Source organism: Odocoileus virginianus, chromosome 4, assembly GCF_023699985.2.
Source record: "Odocoileus virginianus isolate 20LAN1187 ecotype Illinois chromosome 4, Ovbor_1.2, whole genome shotgun sequence".
NCBI classification, from domain to species: Eukaryota; Metazoa; Chordata; class Mammalia; order Artiodactyla; family Cervidae; genus Odocoileus; species Odocoileus virginianus.
Window position 1 is genome coordinate 68854045 of NC_069677.1, and position 13750 is coordinate 68867794.

At 49.7% G+C, this 13750-nt stretch overlaps 1 protein-coding gene across 1 annotated transcript in view; it reads right to left on the bottom strand.

Annotated features, from left to right (window-relative positions):
* The window catches only part of ESYT3 (extended synaptotagmin 3), a 52993-nt gene extending 39969 nt beyond the window's left edge, over nt 1-13024 (bottom strand). Inside the window, exon 1 of the mRNA XM_020913408.2 lies at nt 12496-13024. Coding sequence (XP_020769067.2) covers nt 12496-12813 — 318 coding nt within the window. The 5' untranslated portion in view covers nt 12814-13024. The remainder of the gene's footprint in view (nt 1-12495) is intronic.
* Nucleotides 13025-13750: the final 726 nt, after the last annotated feature.

Below are 13750 nucleotides of genomic sequence, written 5' to 3' on the forward strand. Positions count from 1 at the left end.
TCTTTAATAAGCTTACCTGCTTCTTCTGATCCTGGTGGTGGAGGATGCGAAAGCATGAGCACTCAGGGCCTCCCAGGCTGGAGGACCCGCCTCAGCCCTAGAACAAGGCGGCCTTTCTGCTGCCCAGTGTTCCTGACCAGGGATATAGTCACAGCCTGTGTCTCCAGTGATTAATCTTAGGAGAATATAGCTTTGTCATCAACTTTTTACCAGTAGCCTACAGACCTCAATTCTTTTACAAAGGGAATATCTTTTGTGCCACAAAGAGCAAAGGGAGGCATGAACTAACAGGTGAAAAACACAGTATCACGATTCTGCCTGGCTCGAGGCACTGCCCTGGCCTCTAACAAGTGTGTGGCCCTTTCCCAGCAGCCTCAGGTTTCTTCTGATTGAGAGCAGAGAAGTTGCTCAGTCCTGTGCTGCCTGTAGGATCTACAATCCAGAGAAAGAACAAATGTACTTCTAAATGGAGACAGAGCTCTTGAAGGTTCATCTCCATAGAAACACGAACACTCTTCTGACTGATGTATTACAGGTATGGGCAGTTCTCCAGAGCAATCCTAGAAAATTCAAAAGTTGCTGGGGCCTGTGGTCATGTCACCAGAATCTCAGATGCCTGCTCTTCTGCCCGCAGGAGCCCTCAGGCAAGTTTCAACAGATGAGCTCTCAGCCCACATCTAAGGCCTCCTTAAACTAAAACTAACACTGTCATGCTGCTATTAGTGTACTTGGGCCAAAGTCTTTGAGGCAAAGTGGACCAATAATTAATGACAGCATTTTTAGATATGGTCAAGAGTGGAGGTAATCAGAGCCTAGAGAGGCAAGAAAGACTGTTAATCAAACCAAGTCTGGGACTTCCCTCGTGGTCCAGTGGCTAAGACTCTGCACTCCCAATGCAGGGCACCCAGGTTTGATCCCTGGTCAGGGAACTAGATCCATATACTGCAACTGAAGATCCTGCATTCCACAACTAAGAACCAGTGCAGCCATATAAATATAAACAAATATATATATATATATATATATATATATATATATAAACAAGTCTAAGAATTCTAGACTGGCAGGGGCCACCAAAATGGATCATGTTGGTGCTTCATCTATAGGTGGTCACATGCTTTATTTCTTAAACTCTTTAGGAAAAGTGATTTCACAGCAGTGAGGAAATGGAACCAGAGTGTGAGGGCTGCATGCCACTGAGGGGTGGGGCCCACAGATGGGCTGGAGTTGGGCTGAGAGGCCTGGATAGGAGGTTCTGGCCACCAGTCTCTCTCAGGAGGCAGGGGACTAGAGGGCTTCACTTACAGAGCATGCCTGTCACTCAGTGAATCCTGCTTCCCTCTCACAAAGACAGTGGCTCCTCCCATGGGAGCAGCTGTGTACAGACATAGAGACACACACAGACATATACAGGTAGGTGGACACACACATGTAGACACACACACCAAGATACACACAGATGCACAGATACATGTACACACATAGACACACACACCCAGAACTACACAGACCCATCCACAGAACCACTTGTTCAGTCACTAACTCATGTCCAACTCTGTGACCCCATGGACTGCAGCCTACCAGGCTCCTTTGTTCTCCATTGTCTCCAATAATTTGCTCAAATTCATGTCCATCAAGTTGGTGGTGCTATCTAACCATCTCATCCTCTGCCACCCCCTTCTCCTGTCACCCTCAATCTTTCCCAGCATCAGAGCCTTTTTCAATGAGTCAGCTTTCCACATCAGGTGGCCAAAATATTGGAGCTTCAGCTTTAGCATCAGTCCTTCCAATGAACACTCAGGGTTGATTTCCTTTAGGATTGGCTGATTTGATCTCCTTGCAGTCCAAGGGATTCTTAAGAGTCTTCTCCAGCACTACAATTCGAAAGCATCAGTTCTTTGGTGCTCAGCCTTCTTTATGGTCCAACTCTCACATCCATAGATGACTACTGGAAAAACCATAGCTTTGACTAGCCGGACCTTTGTTGGCCAAGTAATGCCTCTGCCTTTTAATATGTGGTCTAGGTTGGTCATAGCTTTTCTTCCCAGGAGCACTTGTCTTTTAATTTAATGTCTGCAGTCACCATCCACAATGATTTTGGGGCCCAAGAAAATAAAATTTGTCACTGTTTCCATTTCTTAACCATCTATTTCTCATGAAGTAATGGGACCAGATGCTATGATCCTTAGTTTTTTAAGTGTTGAGTTTCAAGCCAGCTTTTTTAGTCTCCTCTTTCACCCTCATCAAGACACTCTTTAGTCCCTCTTCACTTTCTGCCACTAAATCACATGTACACACAAAGATCTAAGTACACACTCTCTTTTCTAGAAAGAAAAAGAAAAAAGCCTCTGGATCCGGCTCCAAAGGGCATTTCTCATCTGATCTTGCCAACCCACCCCCCCCCCTCGCACCCCCACCACTGGAAAGAAGAGAGAAGATCCTCTCCCAGGTGTCTGGTGGGGAAGGGGATGCTGCACAAGAGGCCTTGCTGGGCTCTTATTCTCTTGAGACAGTCCCTGCTCTGTGGGTGCCTCTGCAGAGTTCCTCCCCCACCAGAAAACAGCCCATATTTCAGTCACTTATCTCCTGATGAAACATTGCCTTACATCCCTTTTTCCTCTGTTCTTGGGAGGTAAACATTTAACCATGAAAACTGCTTTTTAAAATTATTATTATTTTTGACTGCACAGCACAGCATGTGGGATCTTAGTTCCCCAACCAGGGGCTGAATCTGAGCCCCCTGTATTGGAAGTTTGGAGTCTTAACCACTGAACCACCAGGAAAGTCCTGAAAACAGCTATTAAATCTGCTGCTTTTGGGGTGAAAATCACCCTGCCCAAAGTGCCTTAAGAGAAATAACTGCTTTGCCAGCTTGGAATTTAATTTTGGGCTTCCCTGGTCGTTCAGCAGTAAACTTACCAATGAAGGAGACCTGGGTGGGAAGATTCCCCTGGAGAAGGAAATGGCAACCCACTCCAGTATTCTTGCCTGAAAAATCCCATGGACAGAGGATCCTGGTGGGCTACAGTCCATGGGGTTGCAGAGTTGGACATGACTGAGCAACTAAACAATAACAACTGTTCTAGAATCTTTAGGTTCCTGAACAGCACAACTAGCCTTGAACTGTCCTCAGTTGGCTGGACACAGCAGGATGACTGAGCAGACAGATAATGTGGGTGGCAGAAGCCTGTCATCCAGGCTGAGGAGTAAGGGCTCAGAGCAGAGTCATTGTTTCAAGGCGTGCATGGGTGCATGCAAAGTTGCTTCAGTCGTGTCCAACTCATTGTGACCCAGTGGACTGTAACCTGCTGGGCTCCTCTGTCCATGGGATTCTCTAGGCAAGAATACTGGAATGGGTTGCCATGCCCTTCTGCAGGGGATCTTCCCAACCCAGGGATTGAACACAGGTCTCCTGCACTGCAGGCAGATTCTTTACCACTAAGCCACTGGGGAAGCCCCACCTGAGTATAATCCTAAATTGTCAGAGAGTTCAGTGGTAGGTCTGGTAATGCCTGGAGGGTAAAAAAACGTATCCTCTTGCTCATTAAATTAGTAAAAGGCCAACCAAAGGAGGGCAACGCCAAAGAATGTTCAAACTACCGGACAATCGTGCTCATTTCACATGCTAGCAAAGTCATGCTCAAAATCCTTCAACAATACATGAACCGAGACCTTCCAGAGATACAAGCTGTATTTAGAAAAGGCAGAAAAACTAGAGATCAAATTGCCAACATCCGTTGAATCATAGGAACAACAAGAGAATTCCAGAAAAACATCGACTCCTGCTTCATTGACTACACCAAAGCCTTTGTGTGGATCACAACAAACTGTGGGAAATTCTTCAAGAGACAGGAATACCAGACCACCTTACTTGTCTTCTGAGAAACCTCTATGTGGGTCAAGAAGCAAGAGTTAGAACCAGACATGGAACAGCAGACTGATTCCAAATCAGGAAAGGAGTACGTCAAGGCTGTATATTGTCATCCTGCTTATTTCACTTACATGCAGAGTACATCATGTGAAATGCTGGGGTGGATGAGGCACAAGCTGGAATCAAGAGAATTTGCCAGGAGAAATATCAATAACCTCAGATATACAGATGATACCACACTAATGGCAGAAAGCGAAGAAGAACTAAAGAGCCTCTTGATGAAGGTGAAAGAGGAGAGTGAAAAAGCTGGTTTAAAACTCAACTTTCGAAAAACGAAGATCATGGCATTTGGTCCCATCACTTCATGGCAAACAGATGGGGGAAAAATGGAAACAGTGACAGACTTTATTTTCTTGGGCTCCAAAATCAATGCAGATGATGACTGTAGCCATGAAATTAAAAGATGCTTACTCCTTGGAAGAAAAGTTATGACCAACCTAGACAGCATATTAAAAAGCAGAGACATTACTTGGCCAACAAAGGTCCGGCTAGTCAAAGCTATGGTTTTTCCAGTAGTCATGTACAGTTGTTAGAGTTGGACCATAAAGAAGGCTGAGCACCAAAGAATTGATGCCTTCGATCTGTGGTGTTGGAGAAGACTCTTGAGAGTCCCTTGGACAGTAAGGAGATCAAACCTAAAAGGTCAATCTAAAAGGAAATCAACCTTGAATATTCATCGGAAGGACTGATGCTAAAGCTGAAGTTCTAATACTTTGGCCACCTGATGTGAAGAAAAGACCCTGATGCTGGGAAAGACTACAGGCAGGAGAAGGGAATGACAGAGGATGAGATGGTTGGATGGCATCACTGACTCAGTGAATTTGAGCAGGGAGATGTGACTGAACAGCAATAGTCATCATCTTCTTCCTCTTCCGCCTGTTCCTCCTCCATGCTGAGAAGGCCACAGTGAGGTGGAAATAAGGACCTTTCTAGTTCTTAAGTTTTGACAGATAAGTTTAATATGTAATCTATGTAAGGAATTAGAGAAACGGGGTCCGAGTTTTTTTTTTTTTTTAATCTTTTGGCTATACTGCAAAGCTTGTGGGATCTTAGATCCCCAGCCAAGGAGCAAACCCAGGTCCCCTGCATTGGAAGCCCAAGTCTTAACTGCTGGAACACCAGGGAAATCCAGGGACTAAGATTTACATTGCAGATGTTCAGTGTGGCATTCATGCCACAGATTTTTATTGAAAGCCTATCTGAACTGGGCACTGAGCAAGGAGCTGGGGGTAGAGAGAGGTACAAGACACATACCTTAAAAGAATATTTGATCTGGAGGAAAAGTTGGACATAAAAATAGGTAGGTTCAAGTCAACAGTGGAAGTGGGTATGAGAGAAGGGTCCCAGCATAGGTTCCTGAGCTTGGACTTGAAGGAAGAGTAAAGGGAGCCAGACTGGAAGATCAGAGGGAGAAATTTCCAGACACAGAGAGGAAACACCACCCACCTCAACCCACCACAGAAACAGAACAAACTTGGACATAACCAAAATAGCGGATGTCCAAGAAATGGTCAAGTCACTTATGGTCTCTTTATATTAAGGATGTCATAACCTTTAAGGATTTTTTGAAAGGATGTTTGCAAGATAATATTAAGGACACAAAAAGAAAAAAAAATTCAAGGGTACAAGTTTTCAAAAGATTGTTTTCATATACATTTTATACCAAGGAAGTGCTCTCAAACATAGGGTATATTTCCGGGTGGTGGAATTGTAAATGCTTACTCTAATATTTACTTATAGTCCATTTCCAAATATCCTACCATGGGAATATGTGCACTTTTATAACCAGAAAAATGAGATTTTTAACCAGTTTATAACCAGTTACTTTAAAAAGTAAACATAGTATGGGCAAAAGAATGGAGTGCGTGAACCTGGGATCTTGAAACATCCTACCTCCTGGAGAGTTCTTTGGCTTTTCAAGGACTAGTGACCCTGGGCACACTGGGATGGGACTTCTCAGGCAGGAGCAGCCACCCACACCTACGCAGAGATGGGGCACAGGAGCTGAGCCCTGACTCCCAGTGCAGCCTGAGGGATTCAACCGTCATCTTGGTTTGAAGTGACAGGATAGGTAACGAGAATGAGACTCTGTTCCTTTAATAGTTCCCACTGGGCCAGAAAACATTTAACTGTCTCTTCACTATTTGTAGTAGAAGAGGAAGTGGTGGAGGAAGGGAGGGGAAGAGAGAGGGGGGCAACTTTCCTCCAGCACATGGGAACACTTTGGGGCTATGAGCTCTAGGTTTCCTGAGATTTAAAAATGCCTGAAACTCTACCAGAAGTAACTATGAATGGAGGGGTGGGAGGATAGGAAGGCAGAGCCCCAGTCCCCTGCTCCTCTATGTAGCTGTGTTGTGGCCTTCATGAGTCATGGTGGGCATGACAGCTCACACTTCCCAGCAGCTCCCCCAAAGTCACTGGGGTCATACCTACAGACGGGCCATCTCTGCCTGGGGTCAAGGCTCTGGACCACAAGGCCCAGAGAAGCTGGAATCAGCTCTCCATGCTTTTCTGCCCCCTGCTGAAGGACAGGGACTGTTCTACCCTTGGCCCTGATCTCAACCTACAGCTGACCTCCCAATGACTTGGATCCTTAGCTTGGAGAAAAGGTTTCGGGGACACCTCTATTCCAGGAAGATTCAGCTCCCTGTAACTTGCACCAGACAGTCTACTGTGAGTCTTGTTGCTGTTGTTCAATCGCTAAGTCTTATCTGGTGTCTGACTCTTTGTGACTTCTTTGCGACCCCATGGACTGCAGCACATCAGGCTCCTCTGTCCTTCACTATTTCCCGGAGTTTGCTTAGATTCATGTGCAATGACTCAGTGATGCTATCTAACTATCTCATCCTCTGCCACCCCCCTCGCCTTTTGTCCTCAATCTTTTCCAGCATCAGAGTCCTGTGAGTCTGGGTATCATTAATTACCATCCAGATCTGCTCACCCCAGGACAAGATGAAGCACTCAAGTGACCAAACATGATGGAAACTTTGGGTTCAGAGTGACCCACCCCCTCCTACAGCCTCTTTCTCCAAGGAGGCTGTCTGGATTAGATTCATTCCCTCCCCCATGCTTTCCCAGAATGTGCATTCCACCTTGTGGGATTGATCGTGCTGTGTCAGAAAAGGCTGTTCTTGTGGGTCTGAATCCCCATTCAGCTCAAGGGTTCCTTGAAAGCAGGGACCATGTGACACTCATGTTGTGGGCCAGGGTACAGCATGGTGCCTGACAATGCAAGTCCTCGATAGATGTTTGCTCACTGAGTAAAGGAACAAACATGTGGATGCCTAAGATCCCTGTGCCAGGCCCACATTCTGCCTCTCTTATTACCCAATCCAGGCCCAGGACATGATAAGTCCATGAAGCATCACTAGGTCATGGGGCAGAGACCCAAGGGGCATGATTAAAACTTGCCCTGCCCCTTCATTCTTGAAGATGGGCCTGACTCGGAGCCATATGAATGACCTCATGGGGGCTATAGGGGCCTTTTGGGAAAGAAGTCCCTAGCTCCAAGCCATGCCCAACCAGTCTTGATGTTTAAAACCAGGTTCCATGGCCCTGACTCTGAGAATTGAGCTTTGGGATTGAAGTTGAGAGTTCCCACCCTAGCTCACAGCTGACACTGCCTTTACCCCCCTAATTAGCAGAAGTATCAGGACAGACTGTGGGAGCCTGGGCCCTGGAAGACCGCTGTTCCACCCACAAAAGGAATGTGAACTCTCAGCCTCAGGAAAGCAAAGCACTCAGCCCTGGTTGTCAGGCTGAACAGCTGGCACAGAAACTTAGAAAGATCCATCCCATGTATCATCGTCCCAGGGATGCTGCTGTGAATGAACCTTGGGTCGCTCAAACCATTGAGCGAATGGCTCACCTCTCCTGGATGTTTGCCTCAGTGGGCACCCTCACTTAGGTGGTGGGGAGGCAAGAAAGATTGGGAAAAGTGTCCTGTGGGTTTGGGGCACTGCAGAAAAGCTGAGTTGGGGCTGATCAGTGGTGGCACACTCCTGCAGCTAAAAAGGCTCCAGAGCCTCCCCTAGAACCTCATCATTTTCAGGCAGGAACCAGAGACAGAGAAGACAGGGGACCTTCTCAAGGTCCCCCAGTGAATGAGCCTCAGACTTCAAGTCCACACCACCACATCACATCAGCCCACTCCCACTACAGCAGATACACGAGGGTTAACTGTCTCCCACGAAGCTGCCAACTGACTGCTATTAGCTGCCAGGAGAGTGAGCTCGGCGAGGCCCGAGACCACAGACAGACACAAGGTTTCTGACAGTTCCTTCCCCTGACTACCAGGCCCTCAGCCCCCAGACACATTCACCTGGAGGCAGGTGAGACTCATGCCAAACTTCCCTCCTCACACCAGCCTACTCGTGGCAGCGGCACAACAAATATCTGATAAACCAACCAGTTATCCAAGTGAGTGCTGGTCAAGGGCTCCATGAGCAACAACCCATAAACCACGGGGCGGCAAAGGGCCAATTGTGCCCAGATCTAGGAGACAGCCTGTGGAGACCCAGCTGGGGGCCTGAGCCTCTGGGCGGGGGAGGGTGGAGGTTTCAAGCAGTACAGGTTACCTGAGAAGCCCAGAGCACGGAGGACTGATTCTGAAGATCAGGTGGGAAGTTTAGGGAGTACCAGAGCTGGAATTCTGTGAACGGAACCCCAGGCTGCACCCTCCAGCCATCCAACTCTAGAGCACATTTGCTGCTGGGCCACTTGGTAATGAGCTTCATTTCATGTTAGAAAAATGGAGAGTTGGGAGGTCTGGGAAATTGCAAAGGATACAGTGATAGACCCCCAGAGCATGCAGTCATGCCTGGCTCCAAACAAGCAGCTTTTCAGACTCAACTCATCCCAACCACGTGTAGAAACTGAGTCTTCAAGGCCAATGGCTAGATGAGTGGTGGAGCAGAGACTATAGGATCAAGGTCTCTAGTTCTATTACTGTGCTGTCCACAGCTCCCAGCCCTGGCAAGGTGGGCTGACCGAAAAGACTCTTGAAAGTGAAAGTTGTTCAGTCATGCTTTTAATTCTTTGAAAAATATAAAAACTGAGTATGAGGAACACTGGCATGAGCGGCAGGCAGTGGCCGCTCCCCTGTTCAGAAGAGGAACTGCTGTCTCTCCACGTGGCTGGGCCACATTCACAGGACAAGGGTTTCCCTGGCATCATCACTTGTGACCCCTTCTATGGCAGAAGCAGCCTTCCCTTGAACTGTTCCTGGAAGCAAGCCAGAGGAGGAGTGGGGCTGTCTCAAGTTAGACCAGAAACAACCTCCTTTAACAGGATTTCACAGGTGGGAACAATGAGAGCCAGCGCAGGAAAGCAACTTCTCTGATCGCCTGGAGGCAGCAGCTTGTATGACAAGTTGAGGAGGAGTCTAGTGGGGCAGGAAAGGACAGCTCCAGTGAGAAGGTACCGCTGTGGCCTCTCAGGTGTGGCTCAGCCTGGCCTTGGCCTCTGTCCCCTCACAGGGACTGGGTGCAAACTAGAGCAAGGTGTGCACATGGCTGGACAAGCAGCAGGGGCGGGAGTCCACCCTCACTCACTGGGTGCTGGGTGATGACCTGCAGGGCTTCGAGGCCCTCAAGACTTTTCTTCAACACCCTAGCTAGTGGCTTGTCAGTTGCTAATTAGTAAAAATATTTCTTGACACCAAAGATCATAGTCCATCAATCCCCTTTCACTCAAGAAAACCAGTTCTCCAAATAGGGAAGGCCCACTGAAAGGTCCACATGTAAGATAAAGATGCCCGAGCTCTGAAATCGTGAGCAAGGGTCCCTCTTCCCCACTGCACGGGAGCCACCTCTGTCTTCATAATCTATGCGTGTCCTCGGGAGGCAGGCAAAGGGAAATTCAACCAAGTAGGTTCCAGATTTTCCACATCATCCCTGGGCATGGAAATCTCCATGAGGCAGATTCAAAAGCCCACATTTGCATCTATTTGTGTGCTCTCCACAGGTGTTCATACAGACAACCTACTTCCTCAGACCTGCTTCACATTCCAGATCCCTGATCCCAGGCATAGGCACCCAGCTCTCCAAATCAGAATGCAGAAGATCCTGGTCCCTCCTGCACCCTGCTATAGGGGCCCCCCCGCACCTACAGTCCCACCCTGCTCAGCTCTCATCCTCATCTCTTGGTCCCCACTACCACTGATACCACCTTGGCTAAAATTGGTTTCTCAACTGGTCTCTTTCCTCCAGCTTCACCCCTCCCTCCCTTCTGCTTTTTGAAGGACCTTTCCAAAACCTTCCCCAGACTCCCTTCAGAATCAGTCCCAACCTCCATCACACCTACCTCAATCTGGCCCCTGTGCTTCAGCTTGTACTGCACACATCAGCCAGGCAAACCACCCAACACCTGCTCAGATACCAACCACATCGTGCCTCCACGCTGTGCTCACAGGCCTTCTCTGCTTAGACTGCCTTTGGCAGGGCCACTGCTTCAACTCAGCTGGCTCAGGCCCAGGGTGTGGTTTACAGGGTGAGAATCCAGGAGGTACTGTCTTGTGTTCTGTCTCATCCATCTCGCTGAGCTCCCTGTTGGCTAGGTCCATGTAACTCTGGGGTCACCTCCCCCAAGAGAAGCCAGAACAGTTTCCATGGTGTTTGTGGGAGGACAGGGGGTTGGGGAGTATCAGGGCCCCTATAGGATCTGATTCTTACTCCAATTTCAGAAACATTGCCTTGGTATACAGCTAAATGCCTGGAGGCCTTCCTAACACAGGGAGGGCCAAAAGGCAGAGGTGTCACTCGGTGAGGTCTCAGGGACTGAGGCTGCCATGGGGGTCACAACAGAGGCCTAACAGGCAGCCTGAGCTCCCTCAACAGCAAGCAAGGAGTGTGGTCAGGTATAGGCCTGCTCTCTGGGTCCACACTTTTCAAGATCACAAGCCTCCATAGAACAAACAAGGTCTGGGGGAGTAAGGTCCCAAACTCAGTCTCCATGGCTGCTACCCAATATTTGTAAACCTACTCCTAAAGCTGTACTGTCCATCCATATATTAGTAAGTATTATGGGGACTTCCCTGGTGGTCTGTTGGTAAGACTGTGCTCTCAATGCAGGGGGCCTGGTTTGATCCCTGGTTAGGGAATTAGATCACATGCCACAACTAAAAAAGTTCCTGCATGCTGCACTTGAGACCTGAAGCAGTTAAATAAATAAATAAAAGGTATTATGAACTAAATTGTGTCTCCCAAAATTTATATTTTGAAGTCCCAACCCTGAGTACCTTAGAATGTGACTGTATTTGGAAATAGAGTCTTTATAGAGATGATTAAGTTAAAACAAGACCATTAGGGTGGGCCCTAATCTAATCTGACTGACGATCTTATAAGAAGAGGAAATTCAGACACAGATATATACAGAGGTAGGGCCACATGAAGACATACGGGAACAGAGCCAAGGAGAGGCTCAGAAGAAACCAACCTTGCCAACACCTTGGTCTTGATAAATTTCTAGGCTACCCAGTCTGTAGTACTTTACAGCAACTGTAGAAAACTAATGCAATAAGACTTACTTTCAAATTTAACATGAACAGGCCTTTCTAATATCTTCTTCGCATCCCACTTCAGAAGTTATTTTCACAGGCAGGGGTGAGGAACCTACAGCCTGGCTGGATTCTACAGTACAGGCCTCAAGCCAGAGGAAGTGAGGGGTCTGGTGGCCTCTGGACAGCTCTCCCCTGTGTGCCTGAATGTATCTGGAAGCCATCAGAGACAACCAGCCCCAGTTCATCACCCAAAGGGGCTTACGGGGGCCCAAGTCTCAGACCGAATACCCCTCTTGCAGGTATTTCCCAAACTCATCTGATCATGAGACTCAGGGAGGTTCCTTAATTCCACCTGAGGGTTGTGAGATGGGGCCTAGAGCTTGTTTTTGTTAGGTGGGCCAGGAGATTCTCAGGACCAGAAGTATCTGAGAAGCCATAGTCCAGTTCATTCCACACCAGGAGATGGTTGTGTAGCTGCAGAATGTGTATCTGCGTGTCTCTACCAGCCCAGGGAGGGAGAGAAGCCTGTGTCCCAGCTAGGCGGAGGCCGGGCCTCTCTCTACCCCTCGCAGTCCCAGCCCTGAACTCTCGTCTCTAGCCCGGCCGCCTCCCTCTGTCCCGGCCTCTGCCAACGACAGCTAGTCTGCGTTTCTGCTACTGCAGTATCTGTCAGTGTTTCACCCTGCCTTGAATCAACAGGCGAGTGGAAGAAGTGTCTTCTGTTTCCCTCACCAGTAACTTTGCAGAGTCCCAGACGCCCTTGTTTTTCTGCTGGGTGTGGCCCGCCTGCGATTTTTCTCTCAGGTTCTGGGCCCTCAAGTGAAACCCTGGTTCACGCTCCCAGCACAGCAGGATCAGAGGTGGGAATGAGACCAGGGAGCGCCGCGGCGAGAGGCACGGCCACCGCCCCCAGGGTCTGTCCCCTGGGGACCAGGTGTGAGGGTCCCAGGCTCCCGCCCTCCTTCGGGTCTGCGCGCCCCAGCTCCTTCGCCGACCGCAAATTTCTTCCGAACCCCCAAGGCATCCGCCCCAACTCCGACCCTCCGCCCGGCTAGGCCCGGCTCACCCAAGCGGGCAGGTGCTGGCCGAGTAGCTCGCGGCTGATGAACTGGCGTTCGTTGTCTAGGAATTCGAATGCGGCAGCGAGGCGTCCGAGCTTCCCGCGGCGGTTCCTGCGCCACCACATCCACAGCAGGACGCCGAGCAGCAGCCAGGTGATGCTGAGCCCCAGGTAGCCAGCTAGGTAGACGGGCGCCAAGCAGAACAGCACGCGCGCCGCGAAGGCGTAGAGCTCTGGCAGCAGCTGGCTAGGTAGGCGCAGCTCGCGGCTCGGCGCGCGCTTGGTCCCCGGGGCGCCGGGGGCGCAGGGCTCCTCCGAGGGCATCTCGTCTTCTCCCTCTGCCCTCACCTGAGTTCAGGTCTGCGCGCCGCGACGCCCGGGCACATCGGTCCTCCAAGGGCGAGGACCAGACCGCTGCGCCGCGCCGCACCTGCCCGAGTGGACTCGCCCGCGCAGTTTCTGCGCCGCAAACTCGGGGTTCTAAGCAGAGCACCGAGCCCTGCGCCTGGGAATGCGCTGCACGGCAGCCGCTCGCCGCTGTGCCCCAAGCCTGCAGCTTCGGCGGTCTCCGCCCCCGGGGGCGGGCCCAGGAGGGAGGGGGCGGGGTCAGGCTGCTGAGCTGGCGCCTGGCGAGGTCTAAATAGAAACCCAGCGTTGAGGGCGCCCCCGCACTTAAACGTTCTGTGCAGGTGACCTAAGAGGTTGTAGGCGCAACACTCGGGATCGGCCCCGGGGAGTTTATGACTCACTGAAACATGTGGACAAATGGCTTGTCATGGATAAGCATCACCTAAAACCGGTTTCCTATACCCAGTCTGCAATATCCAGCAGTGTAGTATTCTCTGAGCAAGGGCCACCCAGCCCTGAATCTGAGTCCTCTAGGTGGGTTAGAGCGCTGTACTTCTGCTCTCTCCTCTTGCACCTATAAAGCTTAGATCTAGCCCTACGCCCCACCTGATCAAGCTCAGTGTCTCCCCTCTGCCCCACAACACCCTCTGCCCCGCACTCCCACCCTCTATACCAGGTGTCAGTTTGAAACTTCATTCTCTACATCCATCAGACTGGGAGTTTCCCCGGCCAGGCCAGTCCTGCTCATCTCTGGGCTCCCAGTACTGTAAGTTATGGTGAATGACAGGGAAATGAAGAGCAAGCCCTGGGGTGCTTGGCGGCCAGTTATGAAGACCATGGTTTCTACCTAATCTTTTCTGAATGGCCAGAAGAGGTGGAAGGCCGAGTCCCAAGTTCAGACAGTAAATCATTT